At 40.3% G+C, this 22,872-nt stretch overlaps 2 protein-coding genes across 4 annotated transcripts in view; one reads left to right on the forward strand and one right to left on the reverse strand.

Annotated features, from left to right (window-relative positions):
• The window catches only part of taf6 (TAF6 RNA polymerase II, TATA box binding protein (TBP)-associated factor), a 75,999-nt gene extending 75,214 nt beyond the window's left edge, over window positions 1–785 (reverse strand). Inside the window, exon 1 of the mRNA XM_051893802.1 lies at window positions 693–785. The gene's annotated coding sequence lies outside the window, so the exon portion shown is untranslated. The remainder of the gene's footprint in view (window positions 1–692) is intronic.
• On the forward strand, window positions 271–16,503 carry LOC127512665 (zona pellucida sperm-binding protein 3-like). 3 transcript variants are annotated; one of them, XM_051893806.1, is made up of 11 exons: window positions 271–379; window positions 471–820; window positions 4,449–4,564; window positions 4,722–4,825; window positions 5,596–5,773; window positions 13,139–13,256; window positions 13,892–13,977; window positions 14,171–14,448; window positions 14,614–14,790; window positions 15,898–16,134; window positions 16,222–16,503. In XM_051893806.1, the coding sequence occupies exons 1-11, from the start codon at window positions 373–375 to the stop codon at window positions 16,350–16,352; spliced, it is 1,782 nt and encodes a 593-aa protein (XP_051749766.1). In that variant the 5' UTR covers window positions 271–372; the 3' UTR covers window positions 16,353–16,503. The 3 variants fall into 3 exon arrangements, with proteins under 3 accessions (XP_051749766.1, XP_051749765.1, XP_051749767.1); XM_051893807.1 differs by having other exon boundaries at window positions 305–369; XM_051893805.1 differs by having other exon boundaries at window positions 293–820.
• Window positions 16,504–22,872: the final 6,369 nt, after the last annotated feature.

The following is a 22,872-nucleotide window of genomic DNA, read 5'->3' on the forward strand; positions in this document are numbered from 1 at the left end:
ATAAAGTGAAGAATGTGAAAAGATATTTCTAAAACAAGATCATTATAGTTGTGTTTCTAAATTATTACTGGTCAAAATCACAAAGAGGTAACAAATCAACAACAACAACATAATTGGAAAGAGAGAGACGAAATGAAAAGAAGGATGTAAAACATAATGAAAATTGAAAGAAAATTCAGCTCAGCTGGCATATTTTTCAACGTGACTTTTCTCTAGACTGTTGTGGGAGGGGTTGAGTTCTCGTCACTTTAATAATTGATCGACTTTCAGCAGTGCAACGCCTAATTAACTCGTGATTTTTATGAAACTCATACAAAAATTGGTTAATTATTAGTTTAAAGAAGCGGAAGTAGGCCGGATGCTTGCTAGGTGATGCGGGGTACAGCTTTGCAGATTTGGTTTTCTAATTTAATTGAGGACGATGACAGAAAGTTTAATCTTTTATCTCTTAATCCTGATTTTGACTACAGAGTTTAGTGATGTGAGGGCCTTTCAACTGAGCTCTGACCCTCCGCTACTCTATCCATCCGGTCGTTCGCAAATGAAGGAACCTTTCCCAATCGAGCAGCTCTCGAATCAAGTGAAAGATTCGCCCGGCAGACAAATCACGCGTGTCAAAACTGTAGCTGTGATTTGCCATGAGAATTACATGGAGATCGCGATTAAGGTTGACCTCTTTGACGTTGGTTTACCTGTGGATGCTTCAGAGCTGCGGCTTGGTGCCGACAGTCAGTTCATTCCTTCGTGTAAAGTGACCGCGTTCTCCAATAACGAGTACATCATAACAACTGAGCTCACTGACTGTGGTACTCAACACTGGGTATGAGCAATTCAAGCATTTTTGTAGATTTTCATTTTGGGTCAATCTTAAAGAGCGGCTCATCTGGAAAGCATCCGTTGTGTACATACATCTGATCTTGTCTACTTAAAATCTAACTTTGTCGAGATAACACGTCTTTCTATAAAATTGTTCTTGAGAACTAAAAAACAGATTATGCGTCAGAAAGCACATCTTACTCGCTTAAAGGCAAATCATGTTTTTCTCGAAAATAAGCAAGTTGTAAATTACAACCGGCGCGCGGTCCATATAAGCTGCGAATGCTCTGCATTCCCAAGCCATTCATGGACTCGCTAGTTAGCCTAAAGTATTATAAATTCCCTTGTTTGAGGACTACCATAAAGTTTACATGATAATTTTGGTAATGCGTATGTAACTGTCCGTCATTTATTTATTTGCCAAATGAAGGTAATTTTCTTCAAATCTGCCGGAGTGTTTCGGGTAAGCAAGCAGAACCACAACAGCTTGGGTGCATACGCTCTGTTTCGTGTCGTTATCATTGTCCCTTATTTTCAGTTTAGGTGCGTCCCAATTCGTGTACTTATGCACTATTCTATGACGTTTTTAAGTACAAATAGTACGAGTAGTGCGTTGACACAGAAAATTCCAAAAAGAAAAAGTGCACTTTAAGTACCCGGATGATGCACTAAATTAACGGAAAAAACGACTTCACGCACTCAACTGTCGCAGCTTTAATTACGTAGCGGAGGGGGTATTGGACTCCATTGTTAAATGACAAAATAACCTTATACAATTCTCGCACTACGTGGATGAGTACATACATAGTGGATGAGTACATACATAGTGGATGAGTACATACATAGTGGATGAGTACATACATAGTGGATGAGTACATAGTGCGTCATTTGGGACGCAACTTTTGTTTTGCTGGCATATGGGGGATTTTATGTGCAGGGAAAGCGGTCCGCGAGTTGCTCGCCCAAGTGGAAGATTGTGCTGTTGCTGGCAGATCTCGATCACTGAAAATCACACTGTATTTGATACAAAACTAACTAGACTAAATCAAATGGAGAGAGAGAGAGAAAAAAAGACGACAAACTATTTTATATTATTTCATTTTTTACATCGGGAAATCTATTTTACTAAAACACTAACTGTTGAAGACAGACCTACTGTAAGTAGACCTACTGTAACTATCCGAGGTTGTTAATTGATAGTCTATGCATTTGTTAAAGTCATCAATTTGCATTATTTCAACTCATTTTTATTTAAAGAATGCTTATTTTTATTCTTATAATATTTTGCTTATACTTTATTTATAATAGGCTACTAATCTATATTATAATATACTACTTTTTAATTCTTAATTTAAAAAATACTTCTGTCATACATTTAATTTGACATAAGCCATTGTTTCTTATTTGTCTTTGACTCTCGTGTTCCTAAGCGATGCGCCGTACCATTTAAAGGTGAAATATGTAGTTTCTGTGACACTATTGACACCTAGCAGAATTATAAAAATACAGCATATATGCTGTATCTTTGTAATTCCGCTAGGTGTCACTAGTGTCACAAACTACATACTTCACCTTTAAATGGTGAACACTTTTCAAGCGGCGTGCCTCCCTCAACTCAATCATCACAAACACAGCTCTCACGGGTGCTTGTGAAGGCATGGCTCAACTGGTAACATTTACCTCGTAAATGTAGGCTACTTTCAATAAAAGGTCCAACATATTGGAAATACTTTTTAGCTGTGTTGCTATTTGTCGTGAGAGTAAGCAACTGAGTAGCTAACACTCCGTCTAGAGGGAACGCAAGTGTCTAGCTAACGTATCTGCACTGTGCGCTGTTTTTTTTTTTTTTTTACCTACTGTAGGCTACAAGGTTGTTATCCATGCTATTTGCTTTGCTGAAGACGTCAGCCCACATTATTTCAGCTTATAATCATGTTTAACAGTAGAATTCCTGGTGAAAAACTTCATTACCCATGATGCTGTACAGAAAATTACACCTATCAGAGTCGAAAAAATCAACACGTGCCAAAAGATCTTGTTAGCTCCGCCCACTCCCATAAAGCACTGCAAATGATGTAATTGAGTCATTCTTTCTATGCTCTCAAAATACTTAAATGTTTGTGTAAAAAAAAAAAAAAAAAAAAAAAAAAAAAAAAAAAAAAAAAAAAAAAAAAAAAAAAATATAAATATATATATATATATATATAATATGAATCAGATTCATATGTATTCATATGTATCAGATCAGATTCATAGCTGTAATATGCTTTGTTTTCTGCCAACTGGCGTCCCGGGGTGTTGAAATGCTATTGGGTAAATTGGCAGTGGGCGGGACCACAAAAAAAGACATTGCAACACTTAATGCACACTTCAAAGTAGAATAACTGGCTCATTGTTTTTTGGAGAAACAAGTATTTGAACTTAGCATGTTTTATAGATCTCAGCTAATGTAATATTTTTATGCTTTAGTACAGGGGTCTCCAAACTTTGTCCTGGAGAGCCACTGTCCTGCAGAGTTTAGCACCAACTTGCCTCAACACACCTGCCTGGAAGGTTCTATTATGCCTAATTAGACTTTGATTAGCTGGTTAAGGTGTGTTTTGAAGCCTAAATGCAGTCGCCAGAAGTAAAACGCTAAAGGTAGGCTTTAAATGAACAACACCACAGTCCCACGACTTCGTCACCACCACTAAGCTTCCGACAACTCTCTCAGTTTTTATCTAAAAACATTTTTCCAGAAAGTTTGTTAGAATAGTTTATAAGAGCACAATTATATGCATAACAAGGCTGTAAAAGCGGACTGAGTTTACCTGTTCGGCGTGATGTTTAATGTCCCCTATAACCTCTGTAGTTCCATTTAGCTACTTGTCAGTGACTGCATTTTTCAAGACACATAACAGCTTAAAAACTCCTGAGTGGGGTAATACTGATGTATTTTATATTGTAGAATAAAATGTGAAAGTATCTTGAGCTTTTAAATGCATGTGGTTAAGTGCCTGAAATAAGATCTGTGGTTAACACAAGCTCAAAATATTTTCAAGTTTTATTCTATGGCATAAAATGCATCAGCACTCTATATACATACTGAAGTACCAGATTTTCAAGACATGGGGATTTCCTATGGGTCTTTAGACTGGTGGTTTTAAATCCAAGCAAATTAACGTTTTTCACACATACCTCCTACTTCAAAAAAAAAAAAAAAAAAAAAAAATGTAGTTAAACATGTAAACTCTTCTTGTGAATGAGTGTCATGTAGGTTTTAAGATGTGCACTTTTGTTGCTACAGTGTAACCTCATTACACACTTTCCCTAAGCTGATGTTTCTGACCCAAGTCAGAATGATTTCATGGTTTTTGCATACTTAATTGTGATTGGCCTTCTTTCATATGTTTATTGCATATTTAATTGTAATAATGTCTTTTCTTGCCTTGTTTTGCCATATAGAGTTTTCTACGTCTAACGACTGTTGCATTATGACAATAACAAAGCGGCTTGTATGCAGCATTTCATTTCACATCAGACCAAAGCTTAAAAAAAAAAAAAAAAAAAGTCAAGTTAGTTCTTGACAACCAATTAAATGCATGATAAATAATTTTAATAATTGTAATCAAATAAGCTTTTATTTTGTTCAGATTACAGATGACTCTCTTATATACACCAACCTCCTTATCTTCACTCCGCTACCCTCTCCAGACGGAGTGGTTCGCCTTGAGCAGGCAGTGGTTCCTATTGAATGTTATTACAGCAGGTAAGTATAACTAACCATGTTATCCCCTAATGATTATCAGTAGTAATGATATGGAAATTCCACTGGTTATGAGAAACACTGACTGTTGCTTTGTCCCAATTCTTTTGAGAGGTTCTGGTAGAGATAGGGCATTTATGTTGTGCCCTCTGTCTCTCAGGAGATTTGACGTTACCAGTAACCCCATCAAACCAACGTGGATTCCTTACGGTTCAACGCAATCTGCAGTGGAGGACTTGCAGTTTTCACTAAAGCTAATGACAAGTATGTGCAGGGGTGTCTCCTTAAAAACCCATGAATTCACTTGACAAGGGTTAGGGTTAGTTTCCTTCATGGTGTTGTTGACCATAAAATTGTCCATTTAATAAAAAATAGCCAATAGGTTGTAGTTACATCATAGCCCTGAAACATGATTTGCTATGTGTTTGGCTGAGGGTGGTTTTAGATGGAGGGACATTTTTATTGGAAACCTGTAGTTCTGGATTAGTCATCAGTATTGTCTTTTTTTTTTTTTCCTGAAAGAGAGAAATGCCAACATTTGCTAAAGATTTTTGTCAACTCTTATGAGTATGCTAGTATGTAGATGGCTTCATGGCTTACAGACATGGACTAAAAGCCACAATATGCAGTTAACCTATTTGTCATTTCCTTAAATATCTTTTATCTGGATGCGTTAAAGCTGCAGTCCATAACTTTTTGCGCTCTAGCGGTTAATAAATGGAACTGCATGCGTCTTGCAGAAGAACATTGTAGCCGGAGCTACTTCTGTTTGTCTATGACAAGTCACACAGATACTGTGCTACTCTGCAGCGGTACAACCCGAACCAGTCTAAGATAGTCAGAATATAAATGCTTATTATAGGTGTACTGTAGTGATTCAGGATAAGACACACAACACGGTTTGGAAAATGAATTCATGATGTACTCGCTCATTATATAATTTTTGTACATTTTGAACACAAAAGTTATGGACAGCAGCTTTAAGTAAAAAGTTGTAGAATGGTCACACTTGGTTTGCATTATTTCTGGTGCAGGTGATTGGCGCTCTGAACGGGCCTCTGCTGTGTACTTCTTGGGTGACATCATAAACATGGAAGCCTCAGTTCATCTGGGTCATCACGTTAGCCTCCGCATATATTTTGAGAGCTGTGTTGCCACGGTGACTCCAGATATGAACTCTGTCCCCAGATACACGTTTATTGAAAATCATGGGTGGGTACATTCATCAGGGTTTGTTTTTGTCTTCAATTTATTTCATTTAGAACAAATTAGTAACTGCATAGAAATGCCCTGGCAACCACCGTAGCATCAGAGTTTTCTGCAGGCAAGCACCACTCACTCAATTGTAGTGTAGTTGAGATGGTCCTTACTGCAGAACACAAGATCCAGACACGCGTCTAACTATGGATCCAGATCCAACTCCTCCCACTTTACATATCCCTAAACCAACCCATCTCCACCCCCTGATCCCTAAACCTTCCTATCTCCACTCCACCCCCTGGATCTGGATCTTGGATCTCGAGTTCTGCAGTGAGGAGCTACTGAAGTAGTTGGGGTTTCTTGTACTGATAAATGGCGCCATCTTGTGGGCGCAAGACCGCAGTTAATGCACTCTTGTCTGAGGGGAGATGAGTCAACAACGGTGTTCGAAGGTAAAATAATTTAACTCTGTAAATTAGTAAACTTCAACATAACCATAAATACATAAATTAGATGTTATAGCTTGATATGTTTAAACTTGGTGCTAAAAATATAGACAAACTTGTACAAAGTCATGTACCAAAAAGACATAATTTTGCATTTTAAATAAAACAGCCATGAATGAGTGCATGTTGAGTAAAAAAATCGCTGAAATTCTCTTTCTGTTGTCTGTGCTCATTAGGCTATGTTGCCTTCACGTGCTATCGGAATTATCGAGTTTCCTAGTTAAAAAAAATGACCATGAACAACCTCTCAGGTAGTTTTTACCACAGATATATATACATACATGCCTCATTAGCCGTTGTTTCTATGGGCCACTATAGAGGGTATGCACGTGACATCACAATCGGCCAGCGTGACTGCAGTTATGCCCACTGAGTGGCAAAAAGTGTGGCAACAACAGCATTGGTTTTCAGCGTGAATGCCGCGAAAAACATACAAAAAAAACTTTCAAAACGGGAAAGAGCTTTGCGATTGACTGTAAAAATAGATCTGACAAGAAATCTGAGGTATATTTTTTACAGATTGTCGAAAGCCAAAGAAAAGAGAAGCAAATAATGGATCACTGCAATTCACAGAAACAACTGGACTGGATTTGCAGTTATTTTTCCAATATGTTGAATTTCGGGACTTGGCTATATGGCCTTATCTGTGTAGTTCTTTTCAGTGTTAAGAATAAAAGGAGAAAGAAGACGGTACTATTTTCTGCTGGTCTGTTTTGCCTGTGCTCCTACTCTGAGACATAATGTTCGTGCGGTGTATGCAGGGTATATACAGGAATCATGGAGTTAAATTTAATACCTTTTAAGACCTTTTTAAAGACTTTTTCCATACATTAAGACCTCATCGCCACTTCAAGTTTAACCGGTTACATCAGCGACACTTTAACTTAAATTTACTATATATTGATTGTAAGATAGCACAACTAAACAGTCTTAGTTTGTGATAACTCCTTATCAATGCAACATAATTCAGAAGGGTGGGAACAAAGTACAAGAGAATTAATTGAGTGACTAACCCAATGCAAGGTTTATTAGAAAGAGAAACCAGAAACAAGAATTAGACCAATAAACAAAACAATTGACAAAACTTACTGAAGAGGGAAAATAAAGCTCTCCGAGCATTTGCACGATAGAGACCTGCATTTTGCGTCCCATAGCGGCTTTGTGGCTAGCACTTAGCATGTGGGACTGGACATTGTTGATCCTCATCGAGGCTATGCTAATTGCCTTCCAACACACAGAGCAGTACGCCTCACGGTTATTCCCAGAGACGGCCCTCACCCATGGTTCCAATGGTCCCATGGTGCAACGGTTCAGTTTTTATCGCGGTTTTAGGGTCACTGTTACGGTACGGTTCGGTATGTGCTATGTTCAGGGAAAAAAAGGACTATGGTCAAATAAAAATAAAGAAAATAAAAATCAAACTGCAAGCAACAGCACAAATAAATATAATAGAGCAAAGATACAAAGGTTTCAGGTTTTTCTGGTATCAGTAGTTTTCAGGTATACAGAAACTGAATGAAGTAACGTTAGCTATTAAAACACTGCATAATGTTCACAAGATTAATCATTATTATTAAGTTACAAAAGCTATTTCATCAAGAGCAGTGAGTGATTTCCTTGCCTTTTGTTGTTTGTTTAACATTAAAAACACAAACAGGAATGCAAGGGCTGCTGTCTCTTTAAGACATAATGCATGGATCAGTACACTGACACTGAACACATGCGTTCTTTCTCGAGCGTATAAGTTCGCTTAATAACCGACTGTGTTTGCTAGGATACTCGCCAAGACGGGCATGTTGACAATTTTTGTGTGAATTTATCCATTCGAGCGCAAGACTTGAAAGAGAACTCAATGTTTGCACACTGTACACGCGCGCGCTTCGGATGAGTGCACAAATCTTCTCACAGCGCGCGTGTAAGTTCTCTTTCACGCCTTGCGCTCGAATGTTTAAATTAGCCAGGCTTAAATGAGTTTAGTTTAAAGGCAGACAGCAATGTGTTCTGTTCAGGTCTCACCTGTGCTCGCGCGCTATCAACACTCGGATGATGACGGCGTAAATGACTGCTCATATAGAGCATACAGCACTCGCATTGAACAAAGTTTAGGGGAAGCCAGAATGCGTATCCATCGACAGAAACATACATTAGCCTAACTCTGTCGGTTTTATTTATTTTCAACAAACCATATTATAGATGCGTATGCGTTGTCAGATATGAGATGAACCGAGGTGCAAGTGTGTGCCGAAACGTGTGTGGAGAACGGCACGGTTGGATTTTTTTTTTACTGAGAACCGTTACACCCCTAGTTCCAACTCCTTATCCTCCAACCATTTGCACGAAAACTTCTATTTTCCCATTAGTCAACGATGTTGCTTAACAACCGAGCGTGAACGGACCTGTGCTATCAGTCAGTCAGTGAGCGCGGTAACAGATGACATCAAATCTAGCGGGATTCTATAAATAAACTACACAGAATCACACTATTCGCCTACGCAATGATTAAATTCAGGTAAACTTTAGCATACAACCTCTTTGGACAAATATACATAATGAAGATTATACAAAATGTAATACCTTGGAAATGGCTTTTAAGACTTTTTAATACTTTTTAAGGGCCTTAATTTTCTCTAAATTGATTTATCAACTTTTAATACTTTTTAAGACCCCGCGGACACCCTGGTATGGGACACGAGTGCTCGTATTTTCCGCTAGCAATTAGCTTCGTAAAAGTTTAATAGTTTATTCCGGTCAGCCCCCACGTTCTACAGAATAACTGCCAGTTATTTCAATGTATAGCACTGATATAAGTGATCACCTGGATTTAGACCTACCTGTATCGTATTTATATAAAGTATTTATTTAAATTCACAAATTTGCTTTATGTATTTCCCCGGCGTGGAAATCAGGCACACATAAGTCTGGAAACACGATTCCTGGCTGCATGTCAATATCCATGGATTACTGGATCTTTAAGTTGTAATAGGATGGAACACTATTGAGTCCAACCTTTAGTTTTATCGTTTGTTTTACTCATTTTACTTCCGTTTTTGCAGTTTCCCCTATTAAATACAGTCATGCAGCAGGCTCTTTTGCCACTCAGTCCGGCTGAGGCGGCGTGTTCCGGTGGGAAAGTGACGTCAATGCATACCCTCTATATTTAAGCCGTCCGCCATATTGGAACAGTCAAAGCCAGTGCGTGAACTTTCGACAACAGGTTGACTGAGTGTTTGTAACCATAGTTAGACGCGTGTATTAATATCTATATCAGCAATAGAATTAAGCAGATAATTTTGCTAAACTAACACAATACAACAAGACGAAGGCATCAAATAACACATAGTACCATAGTAAAAGTAAAAACATTAAAAAGTACCCTAGTACAAACCTGTAATACTGAGTTAATTCATATTAAAAAAAAAAAAAAAAAAAAAAACCCAACACATTCTCACATGTGAAAGGTTATCCCATTTCTTCTGGAATTTAAATCTGGTTGGTTTCACAAACAGAAGCTGCCCAATGTTGTGATATTATTGATTCTTACTGTGAGTGACAACATGCTGACCGTTCCAAGATGGCGGGCGCACAGATGCCACATTTGAACGCTCCAGACATGTCTATGTATACATATTTATGTTTATTCACTGGGAAGTTTGGGGATCATTTTGATACTCAAGTTCCTGAGATGGGCCGGCCACAGACAGAAGGATTGCTGCTGTGACTGGTGTTCTTTGGTATTCTTATGGCACACTTCATATGCACTTACGGTCTTGTGGACTTACAATGGCTTCCTAGTGTCTGTTAAGTCCATGAGAGTGTAAGGTGTCCCATTTGTCATTTTAGGTTTCAGAAGGGTGCTCGCAAGCACCCGCTTTGCAGTCGATATGCGCCCTCGATGCGCGCTTTTGCCGAGCCCACACTGAAACAAGCTCTGCAGCAGACCTCTTCCCGACAGTCAATGTGGCAAATTTTTCCACAACCGCTACATCATTGTCTTGTTTTTGTCATTAAAATAGTGCATATTTACATATGAATAATCATTTGAAGCATATGGAGAACGTGAAGCTGCGTCATTTGCTGCTTTGCATTCTGGGGTGGTGCTGCCATTATAGGAGGATTGCCCTCAGTTATACTAAAATTAATATGGATATCTGCTCACCTGTTTTGTTTTTGACTTTAAATATTCACATTCTTCATGGTATCGTTTGCAGGAAAGAGAAGCTATTTTATCACATAGCATGATCATTTGATGTTTTCACTGAAGTTTTGTAAAGTCGGCATTCTGACGTAGAACCCGGAAGTGCTGCACTGTCTATTCAACGTAAACCGCATAGGAGAATGACAGGGTAGAGAAGAAATTGTTGGATTTTTTTTGTTTTTGCGCAGAGTATTCTTGTCACTTCATAACATTTTAAGGTTGAAACACTGTAGTCATGTTGACTATTTTAGCGATGTCTTTACTATTTTTCTGGACCTTGAATGTGGTAATTACGTTGCTTTCTATGGGGGATAAAAAAAAAAACCTCTTGGATTTCATCAAAAATATCTTAATTTGTGTTTCTGAAGATGAACGAAGGTCTTATGAGTTTGGAACGACATGAGGGTGAGTACTTAATGACAGAAATTTCATTTTTGGGTTATCTAACCCTTTAAAGTACCGTAAGAGCGATTAGAGAGCAGAAGGCTCCGTATGCTTTCGAATTGCTCTCACAGTACTTTGTCATACACTGATTGGTCTGCGCAGAGCTGCTTCAAGTTGAACACAACTAGCCTGTGTCCGAAATCAACCCCTATACCCTCATTCACTATTCCCTATTTTTACTCCAGTAATATAGTTCACTTGAGGAAGTGAATGAAAACGAGTGAACGAATTTGGAAAATTAGTGCATCGGAAGGGCTGCCACTCTCGCATAGTTTGTGCTTGATTAATAAGCATTTGAAACTTAGCCTGGGACACACTAGACGATTTTCAAATCTTAACCGTTTTTAAAACTGTGGGAGACCACAGACATAATGACAGTTTCAACTGATTTTTAGCATTATAATCCCCTGAACGCACACAACACTAGATGATTCAGCCGCACCGCAAGACCACACACTTGTTAATTGTATGAATGATTTCACAGTGAGATGAGATCTCACGGAGACTCATGAAATCAAACGTGACTTAAGAAGAAAAAGAAATGGAGGACAGTCGACCTTGTTAGCTGGCTCTTGTGGAGCACTTTCTGTTTTACAGTGAAAAACAAAGTATAAAAAAAAAGACTATGGTTGATCTTTCTCAATACTTTCTTGGCATGTTTGTGGCTGCCAAGTTTCAGTTATAGAAGCACACAACATCCGGTAGGTGACGCTTGCTTGCTCTCATTGGCTATCATTGTACATCGGTTGTACACATTAGTGCGGTGCATTGAATGAGTGCACTCTATAACGTCCACTTGGTTTCGCACACCACTACAAATGGCTGTCCACTCAAATAGTGCCCTATTTAAGGTTATGGGGGCAATTTCAAACACAGCCCTAGTGGTACCATAAAAATATCACATGTTGTCATTCAACACTACTTTAATTACAACATGGCGTGAAAGCAGCATTACGGATGAAAATATTAAAGGTCCAGTGTGTAATATTTGAGAATTTATTGACAGAAATGCAATATAATACACATAACTATGTTTTTAGCAGTGTATAAAGACCTTGCATAATAAATCGCTGTGTTTTTATTACCTTAGAATGAGCCATTTCTATCTACATACACCGCAGGTCCCCTTCGCCATTTTGCGCCACCATGTTTCTAAAGTACCCCTAAACGGACAAACTGCTCTACAGAGCGTGTTTCGTCACTGTTGTTGTTCTTCATTGATGTTTTTAGAGGCAGCTTGCATCGTCACTACGTTGAATACGCATGAAGTAGTAGCAGTTAGTCGTCTGGTTTATTAGATGCAGAGACCATTCTTTGTTAGAAGTAAGAAGAAACCTCAAACTAGCTTGACTGGTTACTCTGCTGTCTCAGGCGATGACATCTTTGTCCTGTGTCGGCCACTGTAGCTTCTCTATGTGCTTCAAAAGGGAGGAGTAAGTGCTGGACTGAGCTGTTGCTTGCAATTAGCAACCTCACCACTAGATGCCACTAAGACCTACACACTGCACCTTTAAGAATTCTGATAGCATAACAGATGAGTTTTTTTTTTTTTTTTTTTTTCGAGGATGCATATTCCAACGAATGTGTGTGTATTCCATTCTCTTCACTCTTTAGTTTATTAAACAACACAAAGCTTTTAAAACTGCAAAGTTGATGGACTCGCCTGTCTCCATTTGAAAACATTAGACTTCATACATTTTTTTTTTTTTTTTTTTTTTTTGCCTGTTAATACTACTGCTGTTGTTATAGAAAGATGCAACTGGGAGTACTAAGCTACACTAAAGTAGCAATGTTTTTGTGTGTGTGTGTGTGTTTCAGGCTGTTTACAATGTTTTATGCTTTAATTCAAATTTTTACATGCTTTGTGTCTGTTTGTTTAGCAGTTTTTTTTTTTTTTTTTTAAAGAGACGTTAGTGACCACTTTTTTGCACTCTTTCAGACCCCTTTATTTATTGATGTAGAAGTGTTTATGTATGCAAGTGAAATTACAGAATTTAAAGTATAGAAAAAAGTTAAAACAATTTTGTTCAATACTGTTATAACTGTCAAAACAGATGTATATCAGTTCTGCATATCGGTTATCGGGCACATAAACATTCAAATAATTGGTATTGGTTATAAAAAGTAAATATCAGTTGATGGTTTCTTGTAGTGCGAATGTAAGGAAATGCTTTGGAAATATTTTTTGGTTAATCACTGATAAGTTCATTTAACACCCCCCCCCCCCCCCAGTTGTCTGATGGATGGACCGATAACAGGCTCAAAGTCTCGTTTCCTGCCCAGAATCCAAAATGACAAACTCCAACTCCAGCTGGATGCCTTCAAGTTCCACCAAGAGACGAGGCCAGAGGTGTATATAGTGTATTCCCATGAAAACATGTTCTCAGGCCCAAAACATTAAAATGTTGATGGAATGTTATATATGCCTAGGTCAGGGGTAGGGAATGTTGATCCTGGAGAGCCACTGTCCTGCAGATTTTAGCTTCAACCCTGAAAAAAAAAAAAAAACCTGCCTGTAACTTTAGTAATCCTGAAGACCTTGATTAGCTTGTTCAGGTTAGGGTTGGATTAGGGTTGGAGCTAAACTCTGCAGGGCAGTGACTCTCCAGGGGCCCGTTTCAGAAAGGAGGTTAAATGAAAACTGAGTATGTTAACCCTGAAATGAGGGAAACTCTGGGTTTTCTGTTTCAAAATGGGAGGTATGTCAAACCCGAGAAAGCAGGGTAAGTCAAGCCCATTACTGAAAGAAAGGTAACTTATACTCAGAGTCAGTTACCATGGTAACTTACTCTGAACCTAACCTGGTCGGGAGCAGGTTTTCTTTGGTAAACCCACGGGCCCCAGGACTGACATTCCCTTCTCCTGGCCTAGATTAATAATATTGGATGAAAAAGAAAAGTGGTGGTGTTGTACACATTAAATGTTGATGTCACTTAGTAGTTCCACTTGAGTTCAAATTAACATACCTCTCATTTTGTCGTGCAGATGTACATCACTTGTAATCTTCAAGCTTACCCTGTAATGGATGCAATTAATCCCTTTCATAAAGCATGCTCCTTTATTGATGGAAGGTGTGAAGCTTTGCTCTCTTTTTTTTCTTTTTTTTTTTTTCCTCTCTCTCTTTTTTTTTTTTTTTTTTCCTATTGTCTAGTAAAGTTTTACATTTAATCATAGACTCTTGCCATGTAAACTGTATTTTCTAGTATATTGTTTCTTTGGGGAACCAGCCTCAAGTTTCTCTCATTCCCCTCTTTAATCTACAAGCTGGAAGGCTGCAGATGGAGGTGACTGGGCTTGTTACAGCTGCCAAGGAACAAAAGAGTATGCACCATCCTTCCATTCCTCACTGCAGCAATCTGGGCCACCTCCTGCTCCCAGACAAGATCAGACCTCATATTCCCAAAAGCCCAACAATTTCCAGCCCAGAATTCAAGAGGGTTCTGGAAGTTATTTCATTTCCTTGCTACCAGCAAGCGAGCCTATTCCCTCTTGGAGGAAATTAATTCTCCCGCAGGAGGAGGATGAGGGAATTAGTTCAGTGGGTAAGCACTCCCAGGTCTGGTGATTGTCTTGGTGTTATTTGTCTTAAAGAGTAAGTCATTTAAAGTATTTAAACTGTGTATTTTAAAGCTGAGATCTTGACATTAAAACTGCAGGTAAGCATATTTGCACTAACCATTTTGAAAACTGTGGTTCTGTGTCAATAGGATGGGAACAGGAGAAAACAGTGGGTCCATTGGCCATCTTTCCAAAGAAAAGCAAAATGGGATTTCTGGCTCCTCCTAGAGTGAAGGAGGGTGTTCCTCCTCTCCCTTCTCTTAGTAAAGATAAGAAACCGATGCCTCATAGTAGCCTATGGAAGAATGGTGTCACTGCTGAGATGGGTTTGTATTCAACACATGTTACAGTCTCTCTTTCTAAAAGGCATAATTGGGTCAAAAACTAGGACTAACTAGGACATACAGTAGGCCTTTTTTTTTTTTTTTTTTTTTTTCCCTAAACAGAAGTCAAAATTTAAACTTTAAAATTTGTTTTTGTGCACTGCCTGGAAGTGAAGTTGGATTTCACTTTTTTTATTTATTTTTTATTTATTTATTTATTTTTTTCTTGCACCGCCTTTGAAATGACATGCCTACACAAAAATGTGAATTGATCGCAAACTGTTATTTAGAATTTGGTCCTCCTTCATGAAACACAAGCGGAATGAATTTGTATAAATTGTTCGTAAAACATTCTGCTGTACATTTTTGGGTTCATGAATCTTTATTTTCAAAGTGTTAGTTGGTATGAAAATATTTACATCTGCTCCCAACCACGTGCAAATGGTTAAAACATCAGAATGTTTTGTTCTTTAGGCAAACCAATGACTTTGCATTTTGATAACATTACCATAATATATAACAAAATGAAAAATTGTGAAAAATTTCAGTTATGATTTTAAAAAAAAAAAAAAAAAAAAAAAAAAAACACCAAGTAGTCAGTTTTTTTTTTTTTTTTTTTTTATCTATTATAGATTTCTATTATTCTGAGCACCAATACTACTTGACTGTCTGTATTATTTGGCTTAACATTTAATTGCCTAATTTTGTTAGTTTAGTTAGGAGCAAAACCTGAGAAGTGTTCCAGGAAATCCCACAGCATTCCTGTACATATAATTCACATAATTGATCATTCTAAACAAGTGTGCATGCATGTTCTATTTACAAATGATTGAAAATCATTAACATACACATTATAAATCTAAAGTCTATGAAACCTTTGTAGTAATTTGTGTATAAAATGGACCTTCCCAAAAACACTCTTCCAGATTTTCTGGACAAAGTTTCATAAATGAGGACTTTTTTATTTATTTATTTATTTTTAAATATATATATTTTTTTTATTTTAACCTTTTCAGTATTAACATGGTAATTTGGGTTATAATGGTTATGGCAGTTAAAATGCTTATAATAGCTGAAAACTGCAGCCTAAAATATTAAAGTCTCCACCAGACCAAGTGGGTAGTGTAACTCCTCCACCCTCATTGGAACCCACTGAACAACCCAATATCACGGAAAGTGAACCAGAATCTAAGAAGCTGGAAAAGGAGGAAGAGGATGATGAATATGACCGTGAAGATAAAGAAGACTATGTTGGTGGAGATGAAGACCATGACTATGAAGAGAAAAAAAGAGAGGCAAAAGAGTCTGATCAAGGCATGTGGAAGACTAGAGTCTTGCCAGAAGAAGGTACAAAGAAGCACAAAACCATCTTGGTATTTGTTTATTGAAGCATTGTTTATGTTTGCTCATGGAATAGTTGATTTTATCTTGCAGATTTTAAAGAACGCTTCACAACTCATGCCTCTAAGAATGAGGAAGACTCTGGACTGCGTACGTTGGGTACAAGCCCTTCCCTACAAGACGAGGAGCCAGCTGACATATATCACCGTCCTAAGGACTCTTGAACTTCTAAACCAAAGGTTATGAATGCTGACAAAGATGAAGCAATCTGAGGTGGAGGAAAACCTAGTTCATGAAGCACAGGAAACAAGGCATAAGAGAGGTTTCACACTTTGGACTGATTTAGTTTCATAAATAAACATATTTTTCATTGTCTTTGCTTCAGTTTATATTACTGCATATACAAAACAAACCTATTATGCTGTTTTTTAATGGAATGCTGTGTTAATGAAAACACTCATGATTGTATTAAAAAAAAAAAAAAACATAGATTAAAATTAAAGCTATGAAGACCTTGTTTTAAAGGCTGATAATCAAAAACAAAGTTAGTGCAGCACACTAGCTAAAGCTGGTGTTTAAATTAGGGATGCACCGATCCGATATTCAGATCGGGTATCGGGTCCGATACTGCCATTTTTGCCGGATCGGGTATCGGCCGGACGGGACCGATCCAAATCCGATACTGTGCGTGTACTATTCTGTGTTATTGTTAAGCTCCACAAAAGGCACAAAAACATTAAAAAGCACCATAAAGGTTCTGTGCACTATATTCCAAGTGTTCTGAAGCTATTACATAGTTTAATTTGAGGTACAGATAAATATTTAAGTCATTAAATTAAAGTTCACGTAAATGCCTCCCTGCGCTGCGGCTGTCAGTCATTCTCAATTCAGCATTCAAACTGCGTGTCATGTTCGTTAACTTCGGTTACAACAGTCAACACAACCCAGCTAACATCAGACCAGCGGGCCACTGGTGGCCTACCGGTGGCGTTTTGCTCATCGTTATTCCAGCGGACCACTGGCAGCAGCCGCCACTTTTCTGACGGTGGTCCGCTATCGAGCCGCTGGTTTATAATAAAGGTTTTCTGGCGGCCCGCGGTCGGTCCACGGTTTATAATCAGTTTCTTATATTAACCACTGTCCTTCCACACTATAATGAATCAATGTACACCACTCTCAGTAGCAGTTGCAAATTTATTTTTAAATACATTTTCAATGAACCGATCAAATAAATACCTACATTTATTCATTTATCAGATGTTTTTATCCAATGTGACTATTAGTCAAGTAAATTAGGAGCATTAAATTCACGTTTATTTCTAAATTAAGCTTGGTTTTACCACAGCATTTGCAGTAAAAACAACAAAATGAACCATGGTTTTACTACAGTTATGGTTTATCTATTATTGTTGTTGTAAAACCATAACTACAAAACACATGGTTTCAAAACCCATGGTTACTAATCATGATAACCATAATTTTACTCTAGTATTACTGCAATATTACAATAGTAGAACCATGGTTTGAAGAAAAAAAAAACATAGTTGCTACAGTTTTACCATAGTAAAACCATATAGTGCTTTTTACAATATATATTAGTTTCAAAGCAGCTTTACAGAAAATGCATGTTCAAGATTATACAATTGCAAAATATCCTTTAATCAGCCAGAGGTCCCAGATAGCAACTTTGTGTCGGCCCAGATCCGGCCCACATCTGGCACATGCGGAATGATGATCTGGCCCACATTTGGCAGGAATGATGGCACTTGGGCGGACCGCTCCTGTTTGCCAGATCTGGGCCACAATCAGGCCATAGAAATGCCACATGTGAGCCAAGAGAAAAGAAATAAACCAGAACTGGACCTTATCTGATCCACAAAATCTTCATATGTTATTTATAGAGTCATCTCAGCATTAACAAGCCTGTTATCAAGCAGAATCACTGAAGGAAAGAAGAAAAAAAAAAGACGAGCAGAAACACAAGAACTACAACTGACTTCAGTCACAGCCTTAGATGAAATCAACTGAAGATAAAAGACATTAAATCTCTGAAGATCTGATTAAACAACTCCACAAACAGCATTACCAGCTTCACTTATTACTAACCAGACTGACTTTATTTCTGTTACACGTCTACAGAAGTTCTTATTAAGAATTAACAGAAGTTTAACTCTCATGTTTGTTTCATTTGAGGTTACCATGATGGTGATTAATGTTTCCATTAGTTGGCCTCTTAACTTTTATTATGTATTTGTTCATGCTGGCTGTTGTGATAATGTGTTTGGTAAGCACAGTAACAACAAAAATTGAAGTGAGATCAGGTGTTGGCCATTAGCTATTAATGGTTTTATAACCATTGTGAAATGGTCTGAATCACTGATGTTGTTTGACTGTAAAAATTGTTTTGAGCCATTAATATTACAAACCCTGTGTTTCTGTGACATGAGATCCAGCTGTATTGCAGAAATTAGAAAATTAAAAAAAAAAAAAAAAAGTACTTTAAGATGACACACAAAGACATCAAGAATCAGCACATGAGTCTCAACAATGGTGACAATCAAAAGTGTCATGTAGCCGCAATGCATGCTGGGTACCATTGTACAAATCTCCCAGAATGCATCAGAGCATGGATAAATTATGCAGCTGATCTGATTGTCTAAATATTTGTTGAGACTCATATGCTGATTACTGATATCTGTGTTTGTCATTGCAGTTTGCTTTTTTTGTGTTCTTTTTTTCATATTTAATCATCTGATTTCTGCAATACAGCTGGATCTCATGTTGCAGTAACAATTATGTTCAAATGACATCGGTGAAGCAGGCTATTTCATGATGATATTAAAATCATCAATAGCTAACTATCATCACTTAAGCACACTCAGTTTTTTTTGCTACTGCTAATGTCTTTGACGGAAACACCACAGCAGCCGGAGAAAACAAATATATATAAAAATATATATATATAATTTTAAAGTTAAGAGGTCAACTAATGGAAACATCAATCACCATCATGGTAACCTCAACTGAAACAAACATGTGTCAGATGTGGGCCGGATCTGGGCTGACACAATGTTGCTATCTGGGGTGACTGTGACTCACTGAGGTGCATCTTCAAGAAAAAAAGTTCCAGTAATGTCCATATGACAATAGCTCTGTCACGAATGTGGCTCTCGCGCCTCCTCCTCCGCACCACCGGAGGGAGCCGTCACCTGAATATTGACTGGTTTACATTCGGACTACGTTTCCCATAGGCCCTCATTCCTGGGACTGATTGCGCACACACCTGCACCTCATTACACTCACGCTATTTAAGACACACACACACACACACACACACTCTTTGTGAAGTCTTGATTTGCCCCGGTGATCACTACTGAGCGTTTTCTTGTGGATTGTATTTCTGTTGCCGTTGGACTGTGTTTGTTTGCCGCCTGCCCTGATCCTTGCCTGTTATTTGGACTGTGTTTGTTTGCCGCCTGCCCTGATCCTTGCCTGTGACTCTACTGTGTTTGTCTGCCGCCTGCCTCGACCATTGCCTGCCCCTGTTTATGTCTCTGCCTTTGCCCCTGTCTGCTTTGGTGTTTATCTTAATAAAGCAAATGGATCCTCATTCTGCCGACCCGTCATTACAGAAGACTTCGCCAAACAGCGATCCAGCAGCGATCATGCAAATTTCCTCCGAGCTGTCTGCCCAAGCCAACCAGCTCGCGGTTCACCAACATCAATTGAATCGATTGACTTCCCTTACCGAGGAGCTGGTGAAAACTCTGCAGAGCCTTCGATTCAACGCCACCGAGGTTGCCACGCCACCGCCTGCGGCCTCCGTCAGTCAAGCCTTCACTGCCGCTCCCGCCGTGAATCCACGCCTCGCACTCCCGGAGAAGTTCGACGGCAACCCCGCTAAATGTAAGGGATTTCTTCTCCAATGCTCTCTTTGTCAACCAGCAGCCATCTCTCTATCCCACTGAAACCAGTCGAATCTCCTTTGTATGCTCCCTGTTGACCGGTCGAGCGCTGGATTGGGCCACGGCGGTGTGGCGAGAGGATGGTTCTGTGTTTCCCACCTTCTCGGCCTTCCTACGAAGCTTCAAGGAAGTGTTCGAACATCCTGAGGGAGGCAAGAGCGCTGGGGACCTACTGCTGTCGCTGAGCCAAGGTAAAACCACGGCCGCGGATTATGCTTTAAATTTCCGAACCCTCGCCGCACAGACAAACTGGGTGGAGGACACGCTGAAACTGCTGTTTCGAAAGGGGCTGTCTCTGAAACTGCAAGCCGAGCTCGCATGCCGCGACGAGGGAAGATCGCTCAACGAATTCATCGACCTCGCTATACACATTGACAATCTTCTCCGCTCTCGACGCCCTGTTCAGCTGTCCACTCAGACCACGCCTCCCTCGGAACCCATGCAGCTCGGATTCACCCCGCTTCGCCCAGAGGAACGCGAGAGGAGACGACAACTTCATCTGTGCCTCTACTGCGGGCAAGCTGGTCACATCAAGATCAACTGCCCCATTCGACCCACTCCGTCTAACCCTAAAGCGGTGAGTTCTCCACCTCCCACCGCTTATTCCTCTAACTGCCTCAAAATTCCCATACAAATAACTCTGAATGATCTACGCATAACCACGCACGCACTTTTGGACTCTGGTGCTGCGGGTAACTTCATGTCTGATACATTCATCAATGAACACAACATCACATTAACAGACTGTAACTCTCCATTGACAGTGGAGGCGCTAGATGGGAGACCCGTCGGTGGTGGAAGAGTGGCGCACGTCACTGCCGAACTGACCCTACAGGTGGGAGCCCTTCACCACGAGCTCATCCAATTCTACGTCATCCACTCACCCAGCAACCCAGTCATCCTTGGTCTCCCGTGGCTCAGAACCCACAACCCGCTAATCTCCTGGAAGGAGGGCCAGATCGTACAGTGGGACGCCGCTTGTCACAATCGCTGCCTGAAACGGATCACTCCCTTACCTGTGCAGACCGTCACTATTCACGAGTCCGACACCACTGAGCCCGACATACCTGCTGAGTATGCTGATCTAGCAATCGCGTTCAGCAAAAGCAGGTCCACCGAACTACCACCTCACCGCTCCAGTGACTGTGCCATAGACCTCCTACCTGGTACGACACCCCCCAAGGGCAGAATATTTCCCCTGTCACAGCCTGAGTCTGCCGCCATGAAAGCATTCATCGAGGAGGAGCTGGCCAAAGGATTTATTCGACCTTCTACCTCCCCGGCGGCATCCGGCTTCTTCTTTGTTAAGAAAAAGGACGGCAGTCTTCGGCCCTGCATCGACTATCGAGGTCTGAACTATATCACAGTGAAGTTCCGCTACCCTTTGCCATTGGTCCCCACAGCCCTGGAGTAGTTGAGACAGGCCAGGTACTTTACCAAGCTGGATCTCCGGTGTGCGTACAATCTGATTCGCATCCGTGAGGGGGATGAATGGAAGACGGCCTTCTCCACCACCACCGGCCATTATGAGACCCTCGTTATGCCCTTCGGCCTGGCCAACAGTCCCTCCGTCTTTCAGTCTTTCATCAATGACGTCTTCCGGGACATGCTCAATCGTTGGGTCATCGTCTACATTGACGACATACTCATCTACTCCAAGACTCTCGAAGAACACGTCCAACATGTCCGGTCCGTACTGCAGCGGCTCATTCTACACAAACTGTATGCCAAAGCCGAAAAATGTGAATTCCACCGCACCTCCACCTCATTCCTGGGATACGTCATCAGTCAAGAGGGAGTGGCGATGGACGACAACAAGGTGAGTGCGGTGCTTGAGTGGCCTAAACCACGCACATTAAAGGAACTACAGCGGTTTCTGGGGTTCGCCAACTTCTACAGGCGGTTCATACGGAACTTCAGTGGCATCGCTGCTCCGTTAACGTCCATGACCAAACGACAGTCCACACGTCTTTCCTGGTCCCACGAGGCGGTGCACGCCTTTCAAGAACTAAAGGAACGATTCACCACAGCACCCATTCTGCGCCACCCAGACCCAGAACTCCCCTTCATAGTCGAGGTCGACGCCTCCAACACAGGCCTTGGGGCCATACTCTCACAGCGTCAAGGTAATCCCGCGAAGATGTTCTCTTGTGCATTCTACTCCAGGAAATTGTCAGCGGCAGAGCGCAATTACGATGTAGGCAATCGGGAGCTCTTGGCGATGAAGGCGGCGTTGGAGGAGTGGCGCCACTGGCTGGAGGGAGCACAACACCCGTTCACCATACTAACCGACCACAAGAACCTGGAATACCTCCGGTCTGCTAAACGTCTAAACCCCCGACAAGCTAGGTGGGCCATGTTCTTCACCCGGTTTCAATTCACGGTAACCTACAGACCCGGGTCAAAGAACGTCAAGGCAGACGCCCTATCTCGTCAGACGGAGGAGAGGGAACGATCAGAGAACGAAGAAAACATAATCCCAGTCAAACTGCTACTCGCTCCGGTTCAGTGGGACGTCATGACCGAAATCACCCAAGTGAATGAACATACAGCACCACCACCAAACTGCCCACCGGATCGCACCTTCGTACCTGCACACCTCCGCGACAAAGTGTTACACCACGTTCACGATCTCCCCAGCTCTGGCCACCCTGGTATCACAGCCACACTACACCTACTGCAGAACCGGTTCTGGTGGGACTCCATGGTACTAGACACCACCCAATTCATCAACCAGTGCTCAGCTTGCCAAACCTCTAAAGCATCTCATCAAGCCCCA

The sequence above is a fragment of the Ctenopharyngodon idella genome, chromosome 5, assembly GCF_019924925.1.
Source record: "Ctenopharyngodon idella isolate HZGC_01 chromosome 5, HZGC01, whole genome shotgun sequence".
NCBI lineage: Eukaryota > Metazoa > Chordata > Actinopteri > Cypriniformes > Xenocyprididae > Ctenopharyngodon > Ctenopharyngodon idella.

Bases quoted from the DNA above. Each gene is read 5' to 3' on its own strand.
- LOC127512665 (XM_051893805.1), top strand. From the start codon at position 422: ATGACAGAAAGTTTAATCTTTTATCTCTTAATCCTGATTTTGACTACA. The intron at 4,565-4,721 runs GTAAGTATAACT...TCTGTCTCTCAG, and splicing joins ATTGAATGTTATTACAGCAG to GAGATTTGACGTTACCAGTA. The intron at 13,257-13,891 runs GTGTATATAGTG...TTTGTCGTGCAG, and splicing joins ACCAAGAGACGAGGCCAGAG to ATGTACATCACTTGTAATCT.